Raw genomic sequence first — 27598 nt, 5'->3', positions numbered from 1 at the left:
GCAAAAATATACCTACAAAGATAAACAGCTGTCAAACGTTTAAAACAAAACAGCAATCTGAACAGATCTCCTCTTACAGTCTTCACATGTAAATGTACATTACCAGTTCTTAGGTGGAGACTGATGAGGCATGGGGGCTGACAAAAGGAGTACATTCAGAATCTTGCTCAAATTCTGTTGACGTGACCAAGGTTGATTATCATAGCATGAAAAGCTAAGAGAATGCAGAAGTGAGGTTTACATCAAAAACAGTCAAACACCAGCCTATACATAAGGTGCTACAGGTCAGAGCACCCCTTATATACAGAAAGTGCACTGACAGACATTATTATGCTGTTACACTTACAAAATAAAAAGATGAACGACAAGACCTTTCCTCACTTTTACATACACTAGCTAAATAACTGATCCTGCTGCAAAAACAGAACATAATCCAGTACTGGGAGTTAAGATACAAAATAAGGCATAATGGTACAGAAAAAGTTAAGGTAGTTCTGAAAGTGCATTCATCCGAGTGCAAAGAAAACAAAGATAATGTTAAACATTTTATTAGAAGTGTCTTTCTATAGGCTAGTATATAATCTTTTTGGTATACTGCAAGCATTCAGAACTATTCAATATATGGCAGTGGTTTAGAATTCAATTCACTGCCTTTTGCTTATTATCTCACTTCACAGACATCTTAGCATACAATCAAGAAGTATTATGATTATTTACTTTTAGACAAGAAAAGGTAACCTGGACGGTTCTTACAATTTTCAGAATTCCCATAGCATCACAAAAGTGCGCATGACTCTGGATTGTGTTTCTCTGTTACTGTTTTTAATGACAAAACTTAATATCTCAGAACAATTTATTATATAAAGTTTGAATCTTAAAAAGGAATATTTTTCAGATGTTTGTTCAGATATTATTAGATATAATATTTAAGGAAGAAATAGGACTGATTCTAACAGCAGTACTAGATTAAACAGTATCAAATATATAAGGGTAAATATAAATGTTGTATTATATGATATTCTACGCTAGGATTATAGCTAAAATATAAAACCTAGGAATATAGGAATAGTACACGACACAGTATACCAACAGAAAGAGAGAGACATCAGTAAATATGCATACAGTTAAAGAATATAAATATATCTACAAGGGTGGAAGGTTGGCATAGTGGCTAAGGTGTTTGCCTTATAGGCCCAAGGTGCAGGGTTTGACTCTCGTATGGGGTAATTGGCTAGGCTTGAAATGGTCCATAAAAGCAGTTAGCCTGGTACTAATTTATGGACTTATGATCCTATGAACAACTTTACACATAGTAAATACAACAGAAAAAATATAAAACCATCTAAATTATAAATGAATAAATATGAAAATAACTGATTTCCTCCCTATAGTAGACCAGGGAGATGATGTGAGGTACAGGGAAAAATGATTATTGAGATATTCAGTTTGGTCAACTTATAAGATTATGAACACGTGTTTTACTTTTCTTATTTACAATAATTCTTTGGTGGGATTTTTAAGATGATGCATACTAAAAATATGAGACTCATTAATATGAATCAGAAGCATGAGCTAAGTTTTAGTATAACGGAGAGTTTGAAAGGTAGTTTTTTCATCTTTTTCAACAAACTAGGAATACATTACTCCAGGGTAGAATGTTTTAGGGTAATATCATTAGGCAAGTTTTTATTCGTTTCAAAAGTTTTCTCCATAACTGAAGATTTCATATTGTTATATATAAAGTATGTAAGTTCTGTACATAAATGTGATTTCATTATACCTGTGTTTTTCCTCTCTTACATAAATGCCTGATTTTAAATGCATATCTATTAAAATTAATGGATTGAATAATCCAGTAAAGGGGGAGGTCTGTTCAAATATTTGCAATTACATAAAGCTCAAATAATATTTCTACAGGAAACACATTTACTTAATAAAGATGTAAATAAACTTTCATTAAACAATTATTTGTTTTTAGCAGGTTCTGGCTTTCAAGCTAAAAGAAGAGGCACTCTAATTTTATGGAAGAACTCACCAGTAATGCCTAAAGTAAAATATACCTATGTTGATAAAAATGGTATGTTAACCATTATTATAAATAAATGAGTGGAACAGAAAGCTATATACATTGATGAACTCTTACTGGATTCCAGGGGTTGGAGCTAAAGATACAAAAAATGAATTAGAAAGTATAGAATATTACATGAAAGCTGAAGTCAAAATACAATTAAAATCATCAGTCATTATATATCAAAGATTTCACTGCAGATATAGAAACCACATCTTCAGCCAAACACTTAAACTTTGTAAATCTAATGAATTTAAATTATATATATGAGCTAAGGAAAGCAAGCTCACTTCAATTTACCCATTATTCATATAGATATGGAACGCAAACAAATATTGACAAAATTGCTGTGTCAAATAATCAGTTATCACACATCAGAGAAGTTTCAATAGTTTCATGTCCACTATCGGGCTATAATATTTAATATTATTTTAAAAACTAACAATTTAATATATCACAAGAGATTATTAGCGTACATTATTAAAATAAAAGGATTGGTGAGATCAAAGATTTCCTACAAATAAACACGAATGGTGAAGTATCTGGCTTTGTCCTGTGGGATTCACTGAAGACTTACTTAAATGGAAGAGTTACACACTGGTTTATTAGTAAAACAAGAGAACTGGAAAAGAACTGAACACACTACAGGTCAAAATAGACACACTAAAATTAAATCTAAAATCAAATGAGGTTATCAGTCAGTCTGACATTACAAATTTAAATACAAAATATGTTGAAATTCTAAATCATAAAGTTTCAATAACTCTGGAAAAAATTAAACTTCAGGCATAGTCAGTAAACTTTAAGCTTGCATAAACTTTCTCTTAGATCAATGAAAATGAATAAATTAAATCACATCAAAGAAATTATAACATCTATAAATAGTAAAAAAAGAAAGAACAGATATTAAAGGTATTCTTGAAGACTTTTAAAATATTTTATGAAAATATATACAATAATACAAACAACCTAGATAATGATGATATAGTTGAAACATTTCTATGGGAAAATATAAATAATAAAATAATTGAATAAATAAAAACATTGATAGACCATTCACTTTAACAGATATAAAAGATAAAAAAAAGTAAGATGCCAGCTATGATGGTCTTATACCAAAATTATATAAAATACTACCACATGATGCAGTTAAATATCAAGTCTACAGAGAAATAAAAAGAACTGCTGAAGTCCCCCATCATGAAAATATTCCTTTATAATGCCTACTTTAAAACAAGATAAGGATCATACAAAATACTCATCATACAGACCAATTGCACTTTTAAATGAGGACTATAAGATGCTCGTGTCCATTTTAGCTAACAGAATCTATCTGCTTATACCTAAACTAATTAACAATTATTTTAAATAGACAAGCACAGGATAATATAATAAGAATACATACATTAACAGACTATGCAAATAAAAATATAAAAGAGCTTTCTATCATTAGTCTTGATTTAGACAAGGCTTTTGACTCAGTTAATTGGACATATCAGTTTAAAACACTTAAGTGTGTAATTTCTTACCTGAGCTAATTGCATTAATTTCTAAGTTATACATTAATTATTGTGCTTATGTTAAAATATGTTCTTTTCTTTCTAATTCCTTTACATTACAAAAAGGCACAAACAAAGCTGTATGTTATCACTGTTACTGTTTGCATTAGCATTTGATCCAATAAGATCATTAATGGTATCAAAATAAAATAATATTTCACACTAAAGATTCAGCTCTTTGCTGATATCATACTAACAACAGGAAATATAGAGAACTCATTAGAACATATAATTACTTCTATGAGTTAGTTAGAAGAAATCTCAAACTTAAGATTTAATCATAATAAAACAAGTACATAATAAAACATTTAAAAAAATCATACAAAAATATTCAAACTTTAATTGAAATAGCAATCAAACAAAATACCTTGGAATAACCATAGTCTAATATTAAAGAAATGATAGAAACTCTCAATCTTTAGTACTATCTCTACCAAAAGAAATGAAGAAGATAAATAACATTCTACTTAATTTTTTGCATCCTAATAAACCAAGAGTTTCCTTTGACTGGCACAGAAAAGGTTGGGATAATGGTGGAATAGGATTCCTTGATATTCAACTGTATGCTGCCTCAACAATTATAAAGTTGTAGCACTGTGGATAAATTCATCTTATGATTCAAAATGGAAACAAATGCATCAAGAATATTATTAGTAAACAATAAATATATCACAACCAGTCATAAACAAATAGTCCCTAATAGTTTTACATGGGTATAAAAAGATTTTTACATAAACTGAATTACACCCTCTTCCTTAAATTCCCAATTTGGAAAACATAATTTCCTCTTTCCAAAAGTTCACATAGTCTAACCATTGCATTACAGACTTAATATTTTCTATGTTTCCAATTACATATACAATGACTACTTAGAAACACATAACATCAGCAAAATGCTAGTACTGAACTAACAAATTAACTTAATTTATTGCCATTGATTCTTAAGTGGTACCGATATATATACTAAAATTATAAGGTCCAAATACAATCACGATTCTGAAAACTGGTTAAATTTACAAATATTTAGAGACTTCATGAACACAGAAATTAACAAGATATTTAACTTAGATAAGAAATTGTTCCCAAAATTATTGGAATTCTTAATAAATATTAGTAACAGTGCAATGAAAAATAATTGTCACAAATTTATAAAATTCTTAAGTTAGATTTCACTTATTTAGGACATTCCTATTGGAACTACCCCTCAAAAGTTAATCATGAAGACTTCTCTGAAGAATACAAGAAAATAATATTAAAATATACAGATAAAACTACATCTTCATTATACTGGAAAATTTTCACTTGGAAATTCTTACACAGAGCTTTTGTCACTCTTAACAAAATTACAATTATGTATAAATCAAACAGAATTAAATGTTGAAGATGTGATTCTGAAATAACAGCTGATTGGATGCATATGGTATATGAATGTGAAGTAATTCCCAGTTTTTGGAAATAAATGAATAATTTCATTCAAGCTTTATGGTCAGATAAATGTATTTCTTAATCTTTAGTTTGATTTAATGCTCCAATTCCTGAGATAATTCCAAAAACCCAAGTGCCTCTTCTATGGTATATTCTTGCTATAGCCAGAAAAATAATAAAATTTGCAAAGTAAAGTCACTCCCCTCTAGTGTTGAATTTATTAGTAAGGCAAAAATTGTTTGCAGTAATAAACTGCAAACTATAAAGATGAGAACTTCTGTCACACATTTGTATAAATCTTGGCTTAAACTTAAAGACTTGCTTGAAAGACATTAATTGTTATGTATAACTTTGATGTATACAGATCAGCTGTGGACCTATGTAAATAGTTATCTGTTTGCTTTATAACTGATTTATTGTTTTAAAAGCAAATAAAAAACAAAGATAATTGCATAACATACAAACATATGACCTGTGAGTGGAAGTGTGCTGATGAAGCTAGTGAAAAGTCCTAAGTGTTTTCACCTGTTAAAGAACTTGTTGATAATTACAAGTGAATATGTCACATACCCTTTTTTGTGTCCTCTTATTCATTGCAAACATATGCAGCAAAATTAAAATATTGTACTTTACTTTTAACAGGCAACAAGTTACCTTTTATCCTGAATATAGCCTTCAACCTTGTGCAGTTCTTTGCCAAACAGACCACATGGCTTAAAATTTAAAACACATTTGTCTCCAGTTCTACAACAGAAGAACACATATATTTGTCAAAAAGAAGTAAAGACTACTGAATGCAATGGCTGAAGTGAAAGATAAAACATTCACATGTAAATAAAACAAAGCCAAAAAATAGCCAGACACTTACTTGTGATTTATTATCTCCATGTTACCATACTGCTCAATCCAAAGCTTTCCAACAATAATATTATGTACACAGCAGGTGGGGTTTGTCCATGTATATGCTTCATTATGCCTACAAAATACACAAAAAGTATCCATGGCACATGCTTCCAGCATCATTAAATACATATGGCATAGTTGACTGTTCTTATTCATCGATGTATATACAGATCGTATTTTAAGACATTTCAGTAAAAAAAAAAAAAAAGTGGTAAAACATGTTGTAAATGTGGTTACATCTGCTGGCTATGGGGGAAGCCAAACACAATATTGTTTTGGTGGTGAAATAATCACAGCACACAGCCACAGAGGTAGTAGCATGATCTACAGCTTCTGTACAAAGTATTCCACCAGGAAAGGGTAAACATTGTTTAAAAATATCACTAAATACATTACTTAAAAAAATGTTTACAAGTAACCTCTTACACATCCAGCTTTGGTCTAATCAAAACCTCAGTACTTTGACATGTACCATGTTAGAATGTTATGTCACATACTATTAGCATTCCATTATGACTAGAAACTACCTCAGAACTATGAAAAATATATAAAAATATACTTCACACAAACCAACTCTCCTTCTGATAAACAAAACAGCATACAGAGCACAGATGGGTAATTTAACATCCAGTTTAAAAGCAGGCCAGTCCAACTTTCCATTAGGCTATATTCAGCCTACAAGCACTATGAGATGGAAGTAGAACAACTTGCTGTTGCCCTTAGAAATACTTATGCTGTTACTGTATTCAAAAAATGAAAGTCATGTACTCACCATAATTATACATTCATGTTGTCTGTCTCCATCTGGTTCGACCTGTGGGACTTCAGATCAGACACCAGCTGCTTCTAAAGCCTTTCAGCTCAACTTGGCTCTACCTTTCTTACCCATAACTCCCTGATCCCCCCCATCAACTTTGCAGATCTAGTTTGTGCCCCCCCCCAAGTTTAAGTAGAATGATACAACATATCAACCTAATCCCCATTTCTTACATAAATACAAGGAAAACACTCAGGGAAAATGGAAGACTCTTAGGCAAGCAGAAAGAAGAGCCCCTGCTATCCAGCCATCACCAAGGGAAGAATCGCCAAATCAACAAGAAGGTCAGGGGCAGGACAGCGGGAAGGTTGGACCAGATGAAGACAGACAACACAGAGCTACCGTTATGGTGAGTACATAACTTTTGAATATGATGTCTATTCTGTCTGCAGTTAACCTGTGGGGCAGAGTCCTCAACCATGACAATTCTTAGGGAGTTACTAAGGAAGGATATTCTGAAACACAGTAGAACCAAAAGAAGCCCAGGACCTGGACTGAATGTCCAGCTTATAATGTGACACAAAGGTGTGATGGTCAAGTAGCAGCAGCACAGATATCATTCACAGATATTTTAAAAATAAAAGATGTAGCAGTAGCTACAGCTTTAGTTGAGTGGCCTCTAAGGCTTTCATGAAAGAAACTTGCCTCTCAAGACACTATGCAAACAAAATGCAGTATGACAACCACTCGTTATTTTAGACACTGGTGGGTGGGCCCAGCCTGGATTTTGAGAAGGAAACAAACTACTAGCTAGATTTTCTGAAGGACTTGGTACAGTCTAGATAAAGCCGAAGTTGCTGATGCATGTTCAAACATTGCAGAAGGTACTTGTCCTTGTTGGAAAAATTGAAAAAAAAAACACAAGAAGATGAACAGAACTGTGAAGGTGATTCTCTGAAGCAACCTTATGTAAAAAAGAAGGATTTGTACTCTGTCCTTATGAAAAACAAAAAAGGTGGAGAAGAATCAAGTGCTTAGAGTTCTGAAACCCTTTTGACCAAGAACCTCCAGCAAAAACAAAGTTTTCCAGGAAAAAAGCATCTGATCTGTAAAGGTGAAGGTTCGAAGAGAGGATGAGTAAAGACCTGAAAAACAAAGGGCAGATCCTAGGGAGGCACTGGAGCCTATACTGAAGGACAAAGTAAAAAAGCACCTTTCAAAAACACCCTTAAAATTTTGAGAGAAGCCAAGGACATATCGCTGCCACTTCGAAAGTTTGAAATGGTCACTAACTGAAACTTGACAGTAAAAAATCTGGAGCCTGAACTGAACAGTTCAGCTACAAAATCCAAAACCAACTCTAAGGGGGCCAAGAAGGGATAAGTCCCTGAGCCTCTGCCTATAAAACAAATCTCATCCATTTATTGGTGTACATTTTCCTAGTTGACTCTTTCTGAGAGGATGATAATAAGCTTGCGACTCCTGGCCATCAAGGGAAATGGAGAAACCATGTGGTCAACTTGAGGAACTGAAGAATGGGTAAATCCAGCCTGGCTGGATTAGAGATGAGACATGTATTGGGATTTAACACACAAAAGGGGTGTTTCAGAAGAGACAACAGAAAAGAAAACTACACCTTATGAGGCCAAAAGGAATGAGGATCACTGGAGCTCTGCAATGAGCTGCTTTCTGAAGAAACATCACTATGAGGAGAAAGTACAGTTGTGTACCTACCATAAATGTAGATGTTAGAGTGTATTCACTGTTGCAGTCATTACACTTGGGTTATCCTGCTGGCAGGCTACCCGCAGTCAGCCAGAGTTTGAAAGTCTAGGTCCGGCATCGGTTGTTGTCGCCTCTTCCCTGACTTCAGTGAGCCAGGGGTATAAAAGATGCAACTGACGCCATTTTCTTCAGTTTTTCTTGCCCCAGATGTCAGGTGCCCCCAGATAGGAAGGCTGAAAAAAATATGCAAAAAGCATGCATGTACTAAAATAAACATTTCCTTCATCTACAAGCAAATACACCACATAGGTTGTATAGAGTTGAGAAGTACAGAAAAGTCCCAGCAATGAAAAGGGGGAAGGAGGGTGGGTAACCTGGACTGCAACAGTGAAGACACTCGAACATCTACATTTATGGTAGGTACACAACTGTACTATGTTCATCGTGTTTCACTGTTGCAGTCATTACACTTGGGTTGAATCCCAAACCTGAGGTTGGGTGGCTGGGCCTAAATAGGATTAGGAGAGGCTACCAGGCCATGCAGAACTGCAGTGGAAAAGCCTGCTCTGGATTTAGAGTAGAGAGGTAAGTGGTAGTGCTTGGTGAAAGTGTGCACTGAACTCCAGGTTGCAGCTTCTAAAATGTCTTTGGTTGGTACTCCTCTGAGAAAGGCTGCTGAAGTGGCTGCTGCTCTGGTAGAATGTGGCCTAATGCCATTAGGTACTGATTTGCCATGTTGTGCATAACAGAAGCGAATGCAGTGTCCTATCCATTTTGAAATTGTCTGCTTTGAGATAGGCTTTCCTTGGGATCCTGCAGCATAGGCTACAAACAGTAGCTCAGTTTTTCTGAAAGCTTTTGTTTTGTCCAAGTAGAATCATAGCTGTCTGTGCATGTCCAAAGCGTGCATAAGTCTCTCCCCTTTATTCTGGGAATTTGGATAGAAAGTTGGCAAATAAATGGTTTGGTTAAGAGCCACATTGGAAACCACCTTTGGCATGAATGTTGGGTTTGCCCTTAGAGAGACCCTGTCCTGGTGAAAAATGATGAAAGGTTCCACTGCCATTAATGCCTGTAACTCTGAGACTCTTCTTGCTGAAGTTATTGCTAGGAGCAGAGCAGTTTTCCATGATAAGAATTTTATATCAGCTGTGCTAGCTGGTTCAAAAGGAGGCAGTGTGAGCTTTTCTAAAACACAATTGAGATCCCAAGTAGGTATTGGTGCTCTCCTTGGGGGTCTTATGTTTTTTGCCCCTCTGAGGTACTGTCTTAGTAGTGGATGTGAAAAAATAGGAGGTTTCGTATTGTAATGAGCTGAAATGGCAGAGGCATGGATCTTAATAGATGAGAAGGATAGGCCTTTGTCCAGCATCTCAGTTAGGTATTGTAAAATCTGAGGTATATTTGGAACAAGTGGTTCGAGCCCTTGTGCCTGGTTCCAAACACAGAATCTCTTCCATTTTTCTGCATAAGATTTCCTAGTGCTGGGCCTCCTGGCTTCTAAAATGACATCCATAACAGCTTTAGAGAGAGGTGTGGTCTGAGTGGCTATAGTATCTGCCATGCAGCCAGACTTAAGGTTCTGAGTTGACTGTGCAGAATCTGATTATATTGTTGAGTCAGAAGATGAGGAATTTGAGGTAAAGGCCAAGCTCTTTAGGATTGGGTACCAGTGCAGGCGTGGCCAGTCTGGGGCAATCAGGATAATTTTTGGCCTCTCTTGTCTGACTTTTAGGAGCACCTTGGGAAGAAGAGGCAGTGGAGGGAAGGCATAAACTGTCAGAGTTTTCCAGCTGAATGATAGAGCATCCACTTTCCATGCTTGTGAGTGATAAGTTCTTGTGCAGAATTTCTGTAGTTGGCAGTTGTGAGGTGAGGCAAAAAGATCTAAGTCTGGGCATCCCCATTTCCTTGTCATCATGCTGAAGACCTGTGGATTTAGTTTCCATTCGTGAGGAGCCATGAGATTTCTGCTTAGTTCGTCTGTCAGTGTATTTTTCGCTCCTGGCAGGAATTGTGCCTAAAGATGTACTTGATAAGTCAGTGCTGTGTTTCACAAAGTCATGGCTTGCCTGCAGACAGGGTAGGAATGTGTGCCCCCTTGCTTGTTTATGTACCACATAACTGTGGTATTGTCCATCTTTATTAATAGTTGCCCTGGATGTAGTAGGTCCTTGAAAGCTGTCAGGGCATGCTGTACAGCTAGCATCTCTTTTTGATTGATGTGAAGATGCATTTGTTCCTTGGGCCACGTGCCCTGAATACATTTTCCTGCCATATGTGCCCCCTAGGCATAATCCGATGCATCCGTTGTTATTGTCTGCCTGGCTGTGGATAAGGTGAAAGGCTGTCCCTTGTTGTGGTGACAGGCCCGGGACCACAATCGAAACTCCTGTTGTAGGCAGGGAATTAAAGTTATTATTGTTTCCAGGCTGTGGCAATGTTGAGTCCAAACACTTTTAGATACCATTGTAGTTTCCTCATATGCAGTCTTGCATATGGAATAAGTAGAATGCAGGACACCATGAAGCCCAAGGCCTGCAGAATTTTTCTTGCAGGGAGCTGGGTCTTTGTTGCTATCATTTGCAAGTAATGAGTCACTTTGCTTGTCTGGTGTGAGATAAGCCATCTGGGCAGTTGTATTTAAGCTTGCACCCAGGAATATTATCTCTTGAGAGGGCACTAGTTTTGATTTCTTTTCGTTTACTGTGTACCCTAGGCAACTTAGTAATCTTTTTACAAATGCCAGATGTTTTAGAAGAATGTCCTTGCTCTCTGCTTGAATAAGGCAGTAGTCCAAGTACGGATATATTTGAATTCCTTTGTCTGCAAAATGCAATTACTGGTGCCAGGCATTTTGTGAAGACCCTGGGCGCTGTACATAAGCCAAAGGGCAGTGCAGAGAACTGGTAATGCATTGAGCCAGCTATGAATCTGAGGTATCGTCTGCAAGACTGTCTGATTGGGACATGCAGGTATGCCTCCTTGAGGTCCAAAGTAACTAGCCAAGCCTTCTTGCCCAGCATGGGTAGAAGTTGCTGCAGTGTTAACATTTTGAATTTTGGAACATCCAGGAAAGTATTTAGGATTGACAAGTCCAGTATTGGTCTCCAGGCGTTGTCCTTTCTGGATACTAGGAAAAGTCTTGAGTAAAATCCTTCTTGCTGTGGTACTCTTTGAATAGCTCCCATGTCCATGAGAGCAGCAATTTGTTTTTGTGCCTCTGCCCATTGCTTTTGTGGCAGGTCCGGCATACCTTTTGATTTTGGAAGGGTGTGAAAGTGGAACCTGTAACCCTGAGAAACAATATTCACTACCCATTTGTCCTGGGTGATTATGTGCCAATTTTGTGAGAAAAGTTCTAGCTTTCCCCCTAGGGGTGCTGCCAAAAGGTAAGTGCTTGGCATTTATAGAGGGAAGTCATTGGGACCGTTTCCTATAAGGTTGTGATTTGTCTTCTCCTCCTTTGGGGGCTGAAGCACCCCATTGTTTAGGTCTGTACGAGCCTTGGGGCTGAGATCTGCCTCTTGGGCGTCTGTATCTGCCTCTTTGTGGCCTGTCTGGACCAATTTTTTGAAGGCCAGTTTCTGCTAAACCTAGGTGGTTGAACCTATAAGAAATCCTTTACTGTCTGCATTGATTTTGCTTTATCCTCCATTTTCTTTAACACCTCTTCTGCCTTAACACCAAACAAAGTATCATGCTGTAGTGGAGCATCCAATAATTTTACTTTAACATGTTCAGGTAAACTTTGTTCTTTCAACCAAGTATGCCTTCGAATGACAGAGCCTGTAACTGCGACTCTACAAGAAGCCTCTAATGAATCAAAACCACATTGCAGAGTATGCTTTCCCACTTGTTCAGCTGCATGCAATAAATCCTACATTTCCTTACTGTCAGGACTTTCTGAGTTTGTAAGCATTTTCTGTTTTAACAAAGACATGAGGTACTGTTGACATTTAAGCATGTGAAACTGGCAGTTTAAAGCCCTTACAGCTAAAGTAGCAGAAGTGTAAACTTTGGGACCCTGAGAAATTGTTTCAGGGTCCGCAGCAGGGTTTTTGTAAAGAAATTTATGAGAGTCAGGGACCCTGTAGTACCTGTCTGGCTTGACTGGTGCAGAGGGTAAAGAATCAGCAGACAGACAGGATTCAGAGAAAACATCATCAACAATATCAAGCACAGGGGGGATAGCCAGGGGTCTGTGCTGAGGCAATAAAAGAAAGTCTGAGCCTTTTCTTGGATTCTGAGTAATCCTGGCTCTCCCACTGGAAATGCTCCCTCATGGTGTGCAGGGTTTCCCCAAAAGAATATTCCTCAGGTGGATAGGCTGAAGGTATAGATTCTTCTGCATCAGAGTCCTCATTGGGAGGGAGAGAATATCCCTGATCTGAAGAGGAATCAGAGGAAATAAAAACCTGGTCAAAAGAATCATACTTGCCTAGGTCTTTTATCAGGAGGGGGATGGGAACCCCTGATCAAAGTAATTAGGTCTTTGGCCATTTTAAGCATCTGTTTCTTTGGCATGGATGACTGTCCAGGAGAATGCTGTATTTGTTTCCTTGTCTTTAATGGTGTTTTTGACTTTGCCTTGGCTGTTGCAGTGGACTTAATAGTAAGCTGTGAAAGTCTGAAAACACCCTCAGAAGCCGATGCCTGCTCAGTGGCTCAGGACCCATCTGAGGGAATAGTTTCCACAGGCCCATTACCTTGAGTTTCCACAGGCCTAGGTGTCTCCACGTGGGAGTCGGATACGGCCTGTCGCTCTGAGGTAGCGGGTGTCAGGGGCTGTGAAAGCGCCTCACTGAGAACCGGCGAATGGCCTAGAAGAGGCTTCGTCTTCGGTTTTGGACCTTGGCAGGCATTGTCCTTTTCTTTGTCTTTGCGTTTTTTATGATTTCCGGTCGTCGTTTGTTCCGACGGCATTATGTAGTTAAACCTTCGGCCAAAGTAATTTAAAGCAAAATCAAACAGACTCTTAATAGTGCGTTTGTTGAATCTAGCACAAAACCGACAACTAGTAATGTCGTGGTCAGGGCCTAGGCAAGGAATACAGTAAGAGTGAAGGTCCTTATGAGGTATTTGCTTCCCACAAGAAAGGCAATTGTTAACTTTTACTGACATCGGTCTGGAGCAAGAAAAAGTTTCCCCAATGGGGTACTTAGCTTTATTGAAGACTTTGGTTCTGAAACTCGATTTTGAAAATCTCAGGAGTCGGCCAACCGGCACTTGCAAACTGCTTTCGCTTCGGGCACTGCGCAGCAAGAAAGACTGAAGAAAATGGCGTTGGTTGCATCTTTTATATCCCTGGTGCACTGACGTCAGGGAAGAGGCGACAACAACCGACGCCGGACCTAGACTTTGGAACTCTGGCTGACTGCGGGTAGCCTGCCAGCAGGATAACTCAAGTGTAATGACTGCAACCGTGAAACACGTTGAACATCTGGGGGAAATGCACAAAGGAGAGCCAGAGACCAAGCAAACATCACAGCATCCCAAGGTGCCTAATGAAAGGGGGGACAACGGCATAACAGCTGCTGCACTTGGTGTTAGATGGGGATGTAAACAGGTTGCAACATGGAGTGCTCCAGTGCAGAAAAATCCAAGCTGCCACCACTGGATTTAAGGATCACTCGTGGGGCACTAGAATGCTTCTGCTGAGACTGTCAGCCAGAATGTTGGACTGCCCTGAGGTATACATTTCCACCAGAAACCACTGACAGCAGATCGCCAACTGCCAGACCCTCATGCCCTCTTGACAAAGAGGGCAAGAGCACATTTCCCATTTGTTGAGGCACAAGACTACCAACATCTTTTCCATCTGAACTGCAGTCACAACCTTGGGGAGAATATTCTGAAAAGCCTGTAATGCTAGAAGGGCTGCTCTTATTTCCATAACACTGGTGTGAACGTGAATGTGAGTGTCTGCAGAAGACCAGGATCTTTGAACTGTCCTCCATTCGAAATACCTTCCCCCACTACAGTAGGGAGGCATCCCTGGTGACTATTACTGAAGGAGAAGTAATTGCAAAAAGTCTTCCCTGTACTACTAATAATGGAGACTGTAACCACAACTGAATCTGCTCATGATACTCTCTAGTCAGCCATATCGTAAAATCCAAAGGATAGGTAAGGAATGACAACTTTATGGCCAGGTGGCCACTGTCCATTTCAGTGCCCGCATATGATACCTGGCTAGAGGGACTAGTCCAATCAATGCTGCATTTGACCCAAAAGCTTTAAAAGTGGATGAGCTAGAGGTTTGGGAATTGCAAGCACTGACAAGGCCTGAGGTTGAAGACTCCGACGGATGGGATCCTGGTGATCTGATGGACTATTTCTAAATGACACCCAATGACATCTAAGACTTGTACAGGCTGAAGGCTTGATTTGGGGAAACTGATTGTGATGCCTACATTTTCGGATAGCTGGAGCAAAGAATCCCAGGCAAATATCAAGGTGGCCTTTGTGGGTTAGGTGAGGAGCCAATCATCCACGTGTGAAAAGACCAGACACACCTGCAGCTGAAGCCAGTCTGCGACTACTTCTATGCACCTTTGTAAACATTCAGGGGGCTGTGGTGAGATCAAATGGCAGGGTCCTGACCTGTTAAAGATGGCCCTAGCCATAAGGAGAGGAACCTCCGAGAACACCGATCTATCTTTATGTCATGGTAGGTGTCCTTGAGGTCTATCAAGCGCATCCAATTGTCCTTCCTCAGAAGAGACAATATGAACGGCACCATGACTATCTGGAACTTGGTCCTTCTGACAAACTGCTTCAGATTGCTCAGGTCTAAGACTGGTCTGAGGTTCTTTGTCTTCTTTGGTACAAAAATAATATGAAATAGACCCTGGATCTCCTCTGGTCTGGTGGGAACTCTTGCATAAGTCAGTTTGCCAGCAGCCTGCAGATCTCTGCCACTGCAGGAAGTCTCTGATGGGGGTGGAAAACATGGAGACATTTCGGGACACCTTTGAAAATTTCTACAAAGGGTATAACATACCCTTTGTATACGACTCTCAACACCCAAATGTCTGAGGTGATGGCCTCCCAAACTATGGCATGGAGAGCTAAACAAACCCCGACTGCCTCCCGAAGTGAACAGTCGGGTAATCCTTCAGGATCACTGAAAGGGCCTGCCAGAAAAATGCCAGTAGAAGCCCTGATTCTGTGGACCACCTCTGCTCCTGATATGGCATCCACTATGATTCACCTTGGGCGGACACCTCTGGGGGAGCATCCCAAGAAGAAAATTGTGACCTCCTGAAGAACAAACATTTACCACCTTTCTAATTCCTAGAAAAGGATCTCTCTAGGGGGGTAGGAGGTGGAAAACTGGACTTCCATGGCAGACAGTGTCTTCCCATCTTGCTCACTCATTATCAACATGTCCTTGACCTTGGGTCCAATCAAGAAGGCCTCTTCAAAAGGGGTATTAATAAAGGACGCGTTGAAGCAGTACGTGAATTTGCACAACTGCATCCAGGTGTGGTGCCTCAATGCAATTCCGAAGCTGGATGCTCCATCAACCATGTTTGAAATGAATCTCATCAAAATGTTGATGATGGAAGTCTGTGTGGACAAGAGAATCTCCAGCTTCTTCTGGGTAGTGAGAAACTGCTGTGTCTTAAGGGTACTTGACACTTCAGAGACCAGATCTTGCTGAACATTGTAATATGAGATAAGTAATTATGAGCCATCAAAGTAAAGGTGAATGAGGCATAGGATTGCTTCCCTAACTGATCCAACACCCGAGACTTCCTGTTCAGGGGATGGATCAAGGAGCTCTCTCTGGAAATCTCTTTTTTGCTGACTGGAGCCACCACAATGGCATCAACAGCTGGACCCTTGCACCAATGACGCCTGTCCTTTGGAGGGATGCAAGAACGTTGTCCAGTTTCTGAGGTATTGGTTATGCTATGTTAAGCTCCTTCCACACTCTCAGAGATATGAGATGTACAAGGGTATTTGGGTGAGCATCACCCAGGGCATGGATGAGCCTATGCCAAAGACCTCCAGAAAGACTGACTCCTTTGGAGAGGAGGCTTCAGTGGTCCAGACCCAGTGCTGGTAAAGCAGATCCAACCAGTCACCAAAAGAGGTGAAGTCATGCAGGGACTTGGGGGAACTCTCTCCTTCCTCAAGGACCATATCCTTGTGAGGGATTTTTCCACAGAATACAAGTGTTTCTTCTTGCACTTTCTCTTCTCTGAGGCCTCTCGGTCCGACAAAGCATAAGAAGTAGGAGAAGAGTGGGGTAAAAAGCCTCCAAGGGGGCAGACTAGAGGCCCATTGATGCAGGCTGTACAGGAGCAGCCTGATATCTGCTCACCAGCACAGATGGAAAATGAGAGGGGGTGCCGGCTTGATATATCCACCCCTTCTGTCTGACTGGGAACATCCTTTGTACAACATGAAAGGCTGAAGCCAAAGTGGACCTCCTGGATCCAAAGGTCCTGGAAACTGAAGCCACCAAACACAACCCTTAACCCGAAGGCACCATGCCCAGACCCATGTTGAGACTGAAGCAGAGCTAAGGCCAAGGCACCAAGGGAAAGTGATGAACCAGAGACTGGAACTATAAATCCCAACTCAGAAATTCTGGTCTCGACACAGGTCAGAGGAGCCATTGGCCTTGAAGAGGTTGGTGTCAAAGCTACCAAGGATCATGACAGATCTGAAGAGCGCCAGGCTATTTGATCCAATCCAGAGGGTTGAAACTCCACCAGCCTTGAAGATGTTGGCTCTGAGGGGGTCAAGGAAGAAAATTTGAAAGATGGTGCTGAGAGTCTGTGTCGGACCTGAGGGGATTAGGCCTAATTGCATCTGTGCTTGCAAAAAAGGACTACATCAGCTGCTCCAGTTCTGACTGCTTGTTACTGTTCATCGACATGGATGACCAGACAAAGCCAACAAGGACAGCTTTGAGGGTTGGCATGAAGAAAACCCTGCATCTCAGATCCAATTTGCTGTGGTTTGGATCCAAGGAGGAGAAAGACAGGACTTCAGTGAGTCCATATCCAGTGAAAAGGAGGAAGCTACCCTACCTGAAGGTGCACCTTTAACCAGAAATGGATTGGGAATGCTCAGAACTTGTAAAGCCTTTGTTAAGGTTTCTGCTGCCAAATGCAATCGGCTTTAAGATATCAAGAGCCATAGCCAGCGCAGAGGAAACTGAAGAGGCCAAAAGCTGAGGGACATTTGGACCTAGAAAACCCAAGGGAGCCATCCCCAAGGTATAAGAAGAGGATGATTCTTGCACTCCGTATGGGAGTGACTGTAGTCTTGCCCCCTGAAACTTCTCATACCTGTTCTCAGGATCTAGGATGCCTTAGAAATAACCATAAAGCTAAAAAGCTAAAAAGGCAAAAGGCCCTTAAGTATGAATTTAGGTTGCACTTGTTTGAGGCCCGAGAGACGATAGAACACCCAGAGTCCAAGTGCTCTGGGCTTAAGCAATGGACACACTTAAGATGAGAATCCCGAGATGTCAGTCTGTGCCCACGGGAGCTGAATTTCTTAAACCCCATATCCATGTCCTAAAAACAAAACCCACATACTAAAAACTAAACTCTTTTCACTGGGAAAAAGGGTGGAAAGGGGATACAGTAAAAGGGTCAACCTACCTAATCTTAGCCAAAAACTACCACACATTACCTAGATACCTATCAAAAACAGATATACCTAACACTAAAATAAATGGGAATAATGGAAAAGGAAATCTCCCCACACCAGTGAAAACTTTGGGAGAAAAAAACCCAAAAAGTGATAAGCCAAGGACCAAGCTGCAGACCATGAATGATGGCAAACTACACCTGGGAAGCTGATGGAGGAGCAGAGAGTTAGGGGTAAAGGAGGCAGAGCCAAGTCGAGGCGAAAGGCTTTAGAATCAGCTGGTGATGGGTTCGAAGTCCCACAAGTTGAATACATATGGAGCAGACAACATCCGATCAAATGATCTGTTACAGTGAAAGATGGTGTCAGGTCATTTTCACAATACTAAGGTTAACTAGCAGTATCTTCAAAAATATAGTAACTATCCTCTTAAAACTGCACTTGACTAGCATACATACTTAAAAAAAAATAAGAATCGCATTCAATATCCTCGACTGTAAAAACAATTCTATTGAATCACGAGGTGACAAATTGTACAATATGATTTTTCTGTCAATTTTAGATCCTGTTAATTTTATAATGAAAGTAAAGCATACTTGTTTCTATAAGAAAAAGTCTTCCTGTGTTACAGTTTGGTAACAAGTTAATTAGGCACATGTATATTTTTCTCGATCTCATCAGTTGAAATGCAAACGTTTGTTTTCTTACATTTAGTGCAAACACAAAAGCAAAGAAACTGGCAAAAAGCTACAAAGTAACAAAGAAAAGTACTACACTCAAGTGCAGTCTATTCTGCTGTCTTACCAGCCATATGTAAACAATTGTACTGTGAAAGCAAAGGTTTGAATCTTGCACGAGGACACAAACACGTGCACATAAACAGTAATGCTAGTGAAATATTTAAAGAAATAACTAGATATGAGTGTCAGCATTTTTAATAGTTTACCCATAGTAAAGACTATAATTACATGAAGTATTTTGGGAACAAGAAAATACAGACTGAAGAAATACTGATTAGAAGATATTTATAAAATGCCTTTGCTAGTACCAGGTTTGATAAAATTTAATGTTGCTATGGAGAGTTGTTCCTTGAGACCACCATATTCCAGATGACTGGTTAACTGCCAGCATGATGTAATTGCTGTACACATTACAGAACAAACAAGACTGAAAGTTGCCCTGTTGTTACATATGGTATAGAAAGAGTTTACAATACATAATGTTTACTCAGCTGCATCAGAAAATTCAAAACAGTGCAAGTAAAAGCAAGACATACAATTTGATATGTATAATTTTACAAAGATATTTTGGTATTAGTTCACAAACATGCACAGTGCTAAATGGCATGGAGCTGATAACATGCTCCAAAGCTAATCAATTATGTATTAACACATTTTTCCTTCGTGGTCCCTACTTCTCCTCTATCTGCCATCTATAACATACAGACCCTTTAATCATGCTACTGCTCAACTTATCCTCTATTCTTCTTCTGCTACTGGGCCATCTTTCATCCAACCATGACTCTATAATAGCTCTCAACTTATCTCCAACTCTGTCCCAACCTCCTATTCATAATTCCTCCCTACACTTTCCACACACTGCACCAAAATTATTTAATGACACCTCTTACTTTTACTCCAGATATAGATTAACTCCATTTCAACTCGAACCAAAACAAAATTAGGTGGTAAAATACTATCCAAAAAAAAAAAGTTATCAATGCCTTTCCAATATACTAAAATCCTTTTACGAAGAGACATGCACCCTAATCTTGATCCTACCTATCACAATGAATATTGAGATAACTCGCTTCCACAAACTATTCTAAAACTACAACTGTTAACTCCCAACCCTGGTAATCTAACTTTTGCTGTCATAAATGTTAGAAGTATAAGAAGTAAAATTGCTGAACTACACGCCTGGATTACCCAACATAAACCTGATATTCTCACTGTAACTAAAAAGACGGCTTAAGTCTAGCATAAACAACTTCAAAATTATACCTCACAACTATATCATCATCTGTAGGGTCCACTACTAAATTTGAAAGTTTCAAAACTTCATATTTCTTATGGTCAAGACCATAAGATACTCAAAGCTTTGAAACTTTGAACTTTTTAAATGGAGATCACTTTACAGGGTGGAATGGTATATTTACAGTTTCCTCATTGCAGTGCAATCTCGGAGTTGGTATATTTAATTAGCAGGTGAGTGGGTAAGCACTAGGTAGCCTATCTACTACAAGAGTGGTTTCTGGCCCAGAAATTGTAGTTTATTGGCCGTTTGGCAGTTTCTCCATCTCTTTTAACTTTCTGGATTAAAAGCCCGCGTTTGAGCTTGTTTCCCACCTTTCCTGTAACTAGTCTAGTCCAGATGTAGATTTGCTGTATCCAGGACTGTTTGTAAGCTTCTGAGCCCCCAAAGCCTTTCTGTGTTGGAGGGAAGTCTTCTAGCTTATCAGTGGGAGTGGTAAGCACTAGGTAGCCTATCTACCACAAGAGTGGTTTCTGGCCCAGAAATTGTAGTTTATTAGCAATTTCGGCAGTTTTTCCATCTCTTTCAACCTCATGGTTTAAAAGCCTGTGTTTGCACTTGTTTCCCACCTTTCCTGTAACTAGTCTAGTCCAAATACAGATTTGCTGTATCCAGGACTGTTTGTAAGCTTCTGAGCCCCCCAAGCCTTTCTGTGCTGGAGGGAAGCATTCTAGCTTATCAATGGGAGTGATAAGCACTAGGTAGCCTATCTACCACAAGACCCAGGTACAGATTCTTAGTTTTAGCACTTGCATTTGCTCAGCACTTGTTCAGAACTTGTTAGCACTAAATAAGCTACAAATTACTACAGCACTCAACCTTCCTCTTTCCCTAGAGGAAAACAGTTTTTGTACTTACTTTCCTCACTTGCTTAGAGAAAAACAGCTCTTATACTCACTTTCCTCACTTGTCTAGAGGAAAGCAGTTTTTTTATTCAGGCACGTCCAAAGGTCAACTCCCAGTGTTCTCTCCTGTCTATCTGATGAATCTGGGCATCTTGGGGCAATGTAGCAATTACCTCATGTACACAGACAACCCTCTCCTCCTACCACCCAACACCACAACCTGTGAGAGATGCACTTATCTAGCCAAACTGAAGGTAAAGCTCTCTCCAACCAAGACTGAACTTGACAGTCAAGAGGAGAAGGTAAACACTTGTACCACACCACACTCATCACATAGTCCCACTAAACCTACACCACCAAAATCCACACATAGAAACACAAAAACATTCGCAGAGACTCTCAATAATAATCTGCTCAAGCAACAGAGACCTCCAAAGCAGAAACGCAAGCAAACTCCACCCCCAATACAATCCAAATGACACATAGCCCACAAACTGAGTGTGCCACTCCACCACAGCCCATAAGGCAAAACAACGTACCCAACACACTAGTCATAGATGACTCTATAGTCAGGCACACTGATGTCCCACTCCCCAGGCTAAACAAGGAGAAGGTAACTGTCAGCTGCCTGTCAGGTGCCAGGATCCGCCACATAACCCACGGACTCAGGTCACTCCACAAGTACAAATATGACTCTGTCACTGTCCATGTTGATGTGAATGACCTGAGACGTACCTCCCTGGACTACATGAAGAGAGACATGGAACAGCTTGCCAATCTTGTAGCCCAGGCAGGTATGACCCTAGCCCTGAGTAGCATCCTGCCATCGCCCAGAATGATACCACAGTACAAGGACAAAATGACTGACTTCAACAACTGGCTAAGCTTCTGGTAACATTCTAAGGAGATCCATTATCTGTCTGCTTGGGAAGACATGGTCGACAGACCATGATGCTTTACCAGAGATGGCCTGCACCTGTCACTCTGGGACTCCGGATACTGGCTAAGGCTCTTGCTGCCCCTATACTGCCTTTTTTAGGCAAGGTTCAAATGAAAAATTCACCACTGTAACAGGAACAAGCAAGCAAAAACTGAGGGTAATGCTACTCAATGCTAGAAGTCTAAACCTCATAATGCACTCCCTCAAGGCACTCCTTAAAATGGAGTACCACAGGGCTCAGTCCTGGGACCTCTCCTGTTTGGTATCTACTTCTCTGAAGTACAGGCTAACAGAGAAGGACTTTGGCTAACAAAGTTCGCAGATAACTGCAAACTAGGAGCCGTAGATGAGTCCCAAAATGATGTGGACATCCTACAGAAGGGCCTCACTGAGACAGATGCCTGGTGTCAGAGCCATGGCTTCAACCTCAATGCCAAAAAGGGCATTGTCATCCCCTTTGGTAAAAACTCTGTACCCATGAACTACCACATAGGTGGCAGTCTACTAAATGCCGAATGTGTGATAAGAGACCTTGGGACCCAGGTGGACAGTAGTCCCTCCTTTGATAATCACATCGCACAGTAGTCAGGAAATCCTTCTATGTGGCACACCTCATCATAAAAGGGTTCTCATCTAGGAAAAAAGAGGTCAATGGTCTCCTCTACTCGACACTCATTATACCCATTATAAAGTACAATGCCCCTTTTGGAATGTACTTCACAGGATATCTGCAGCAGCTGGAAAGGCCACAGAAGTACCTCACAAAGAGGATTACTGGTCTCAAACAGATGCCCTACACTGACCGTCTCAAAAAACTCCAGCTTTACTCCATAGCATATCGTCTACTCCGAGGTGATCTCTGTCTAACATATAAAGCTATGTCAAACCTAGACCTGTTGGACATGCTGCACCTAAAGAAATCCCAATCCCTCCGAGCTACATGCTCTAGGGACCTAAAACTTGTCAACACAATAAAAAGGACATGCTGGAGGGATAGATTCCTGTCCCAGAGACTTCCCATACTCTGAAACAAGCTACCCATCTATGTCAAGCAAAGTTCCTCATTAGCACTCTTCAAGAAAAATCTTGATAAGTAGATGGGAAATAGGAAATACACCCCAAGGATCACTTCGGTGCCTCTGCTTGACAGGGGCACAGGAAAATAACTTTCTTGGGTGGCCTATGCCAGGGAACCTTGTTGGCTAGGCTTACTTAGGCCCTTGGGCCGATAGCCTAGTACCTACCTATGAACCTATGTGGGGGTGCACTTGCAAAACAGTAAAAGATTTTTTTTTTATGTTTAAATTTTGAAGTTTCCAAACTTCAATCTTATGGTCTTGACCATATAAATTTTATGTTCTGAAACTTCGAAATTTAGAAGTAGACCCCCATCTGTAATGACTGTATTAAACAGGAAAGGTGGTGGCACTGCTTTAACATTTCCCAGCAACAACCACATTTCCCCTAATAACAATCCAATACCAAAATTCAGTTCAGCAGCTCTTCTTAAAATTTTCCTGAAATTAAACAATTATAAACAAATATATACTACTGTTCTTTACATCCCTCCTACCGACAATACAGGTATATTGGAAGATATCCTACAATGGATACCCATAACAATGCCATACGTAATATGTATACTAGGTGATGTGAATGTCAATTGGCTGGACATAAACTCTAACTCCCCTACATGTAGTGTGAACTTATTTGGTTTCACACAACAATTTAATAGCCCTACACATTACAAGACATCAGATTTCCTATTAGACCAGATACTAGTATCGGGCAACAGCAAATACACCACCTCAAGTACAATGTCTGACTGTCTCAGCGATCATCTCCCAATCTATGCAACCAGGCATTGTCTTGCCCTTGACCCACTAAGCTGTTTACTTAACAGATTAGGTCATGGCTACAATTTGGCTCTCAGAAAACAACAAAGTGTAAAGATTTATCCTATTCTTTTTGTGGATGATTTAAAACTGTACAGCTTATCAGACTTGGAACTGAAAGCACAACTGCAAGTGATCAAAACTTTTTCAGATGATATAAGAATGTCACTTGGTCTTGATAAATGTGCAAAAGCAACCTTTAAAGCAGGAAAGCTGCAGCACCAAGAAAACATCAGTCTGGGACAGGAATGTGACATAAAAGAACTTAAGCAAGAGGGAGTGTATAAATTCTTGGGAACTGATGAAGGATCTACAATAAACAAGAACAAATGCAGATAAAATTTAGTAAGGAATATTTTAGTGACTAAAATTAATACTGAAAACAGCACTGATATCTAGGAACAAAGTCCAAGCTATAAACAAATTTGCTCTTCCTGTCCTAACTTACAGTTTTGGAGTGATTGACCACCCCATAAAGGTGTTGGGATTGGTTGGACAGGGAAACAAGAAGGATGCTTCATGCTCATCAAATGATTTATACAAAAATCAGTGTATACCAAGAATATATATTTCCCTTTCAAAAGGAGATATGGGCCTCCTCAAAACTGATTACATGGAGAGATTGGCAATCGTAGGACTGCATGCATATCTGCTAACCTCACAAGACCCAGATGTAGTGAAAGTTTTAAAACACAAGGAGAATACGTCTAAGATGACTTCCCTGATTAGTTTAGCAGAAGCATATTGGTGTCAAACAGGAATGGAAATCAAACTACATGTAGGTAAAAATCAGGAAGCAACTGAATGTGCCAAAAAAATAAAAATATAAGATAAGAAGGCAAGAAATGAGGAAAATGCATAAATACAGTTACAAGTATACAAAACTATTGGAACAACCTCATGGTCATCAGGATGAAACAAAGGAATGGTTCAGGAGAGGTGAATTTAAACTAAAAGATGAAAAGTTAATATTGGTGGCCCAAGACAGTGGACTATATACACATTGGTTTACAAAGTCCAGTGAACATGTGGGAGAAACAAACAACCGTAGGTTTTGTAAAACAGAATTGGAAACAATTGCACATCTTGTTGCTGGTTATGATATACTAATGGCAGAAGGACTGTATACCAAAAGACATAATAATGTGGCAAGACTGTTGGCATTGGGGATAGAGCAAACACTTTACTACTGAAGTAAATGAAAAACACTGGAAACATGAGCCGGAAAGCATTATAGAAAATGATGAATTTTATATCACATGGGATCACCCAATACCAACAGTACAAAAACAGATGCAAGAAAACCAGATATAGTAATCCATGAAAAGGAGACAAAAGTAGCATTGATCATTGAAATTGCTACACCTCGTGACTGCAGTGTCTTACGTACAGAGAGAGAGAGGCACACAAAGTCATAAAATACCAGGATTTGCAGGCAGACATGAGGGTGATGTAGAAGAAGGACACCCTGACAGTTCCAGTAGTAGTAGAAGGAGCAATGGGTCTTATAAAAAAATAATTTATAATCATACTTAGATATGTTACAGATACATATAACTCTGCATGAATTGTAGGAGTCATTAGTGGGCACATTGCAGGTGCTATGAAGAACACGTCTTGGCTACAATCAAAGATTGAAACAATATTAATTTCATTAACTTTAATCATACTTTGTCTTAGGAATGGGGTCCATTCCTGTCATGGTATGAGAAACCCAAAAGACAAACCAGACATCTCAAATGTCCACTTAAACAGCATGTTTATAAAACAGCACATAACATTTCCAAGTTTAACCCCAAAAATGGTCATTACTAACTTACCACTTAATAACTGGAACTTCCTAAAGAACTTCCCCTTAGATGATGCTGCAAATGAATTCAATACTACTTTCCAGAATATTCTAACTAGCACTGAAACTCCTAGAAGGAAGAGACTGAAAACAAAATAATGCAATTTTGCTATCCAAAAAGAATAAAATGCTAATGCAGGATAGAGAAAAAAGCATGGAAAGAATTGCAAAAATATAAAACACCACAATATCTTAAAAATTTTCAGAATACTTCACAATCGTACTAAAAGCAAATTAATGAAGACAAAAACTATATAATAATAACTTTTAGAATAATAGTAAACACAACCCTAAATCTTGCATCCCAGTCATAAATTCAACCCTAACCCCTTTCTCACTCAATAATTCATCACTCAAAACTGCAATACAATTCAATTCTTACATTACAAATAGTATGGTATCTCTAACCAAAAATTCTACAACATCTAATCCTAACCTTGGTCAACAGCCACATATCACCACATTCACTTTCACCTTCAAACATGTGCCCACATCCTACATAAAACTACTCTTAAACAAACTCAAACCATGCTCTACTACAGCTAATAACCTTCCAAGTGAACACCTTAAAATAGTAGCCAATAGCACTGCCTACCATGTCTCAATCCTTAAAAACAGGTTAAATCCAGGAATCCCATGTTCCCTCTTTCTGGAAAGTCACACATTGTCCCACTACACAGAGGAGGAAATTCAACAGATGTTACTAACTTTAGACCTACAGCAATCTTATCCCCCTCTCCAAAATACTTAAAATGTAAACTGCTGCACTATCTTCTGTTGGAAGAACTCTTATCCCCCACACAACATGGCTTTCATCCTTCCCATAGTACTAACACTGCACATAAGGAAATTCACCTCGGGGATGACGTCAGTCGACCTGCTAGACAAGGGTCCAGGGAAGTAAATAGTGTGGGAAGAAACAGCCAGGGAATTGTTATGGCTAGGCTTGTATAGGCCCTAGGGCTGATAGCCTAGTACCAATCTATGAGCCACTTCTAACTTATACACAAGGTCAATAAAAATAGAAAGAAATGCAAACTAGTCTCTTCCTTATTTGTAGACTTGCCTACTTGCCTAAAGCCTTTGAAACAGTTTGTCACAGCAAACTTCTACTTCAAATGTCCTCATTAGGTCTCTCTGAGCCCACCTGTTTATGGTTCAAAAGCTACCTATCCAACAGGTATCAGTCACTAAAATGGCACTCCACCCTCTCACCATACCTCCCAGTCAACATTTATGTCCATCTTCTTTAACATTCTCATCAACACCCTCCAGACAACAGGGCTCCCTAATACAGTACTCCGATGACTTAACACTCACTTGCACATCTGACAACATGGTATACCTCCAAAAAATTACTCTGGAAACTTTAAAAATAAACTTTTTCCTCACAAATCCATCTCTCATGAAAAAACTAAATTTAAAGTCCACTTTCTTGATAATATAACCATTGAAATCCCTTCTCATAGCAAATTATTAGGGATGATGATCTTCAATTTGATCTGCATATACAAAATTGCATAAGAAAAACAAACAACAAAAATTATGGATGCTTTATGGTGGCAAAAAATTTCTCACCGATGCAAATAGAACTACAATTGCTACTACTTCCCACACTTCTTTATGCTACATCCATGCTTACTAACCTTCAGCATCATAAAAATCAAAACTTGAAGAATGGTACAGCAAAGCTGCTAAATTTGCAGCAAATACCCTTTTCAGAACCTACCACTGTATAGCACTAAAAAGCCAAAACTGGTTAGAACTACTCCATCAACATATGCACGGTTTCTTACCATCTATAAAGTTATACAGGACCCACCTGCGTTCCAATAACTATGTTCCTAGTCAGTCTTTACAATCCAATGACCAAAAACTCATGGCTGTCCAAAAATCTATCAAATCTGCTAGGCACTGTCTGTATTCGTACCATGTTGCTAAGGCCTGGAACTCCTTACCTCTATCCATCAGGTCAACACC

General features: G+C 39.3%; 1 protein-coding gene across 1 annotated transcript in view; it reads right to left on the bottom strand.

The window, feature by feature from the left end:
* OSBPL1A (oxysterol binding protein like 1A) overlaps nucleotides 1–27598 on the bottom strand; it is a gene marked incomplete in the record, with an annotated part of 2690541 nt that overhangs the window by 396163 nt on the left and 2266780 nt on the right. The window contains 2 exon segments of the mRNA XM_044065352.1: nucleotides 5707–5796; nucleotides 5921–6028. Of these exon segments, the coding sequence (XP_043921287.1) occupies nucleotides 5707–5796; nucleotides 5921–6028 (198 nt within the window).

The sequence above is a fragment of the Protopterus annectens genome, chromosome 3.part0, assembly GCF_019279795.1.
Source record: "Protopterus annectens isolate FY-2018-M chromosome 3.part0, PAN1.0, whole genome shotgun sequence".
In the NCBI taxonomy this organism is placed as follows: domain Eukaryota; kingdom Metazoa; phylum Chordata; order Ceratodontiformes; family Protopteridae; genus Protopterus; species Protopterus annectens.
This window is presented reverse-complemented; position numbering and strand designations above follow the sequence as displayed.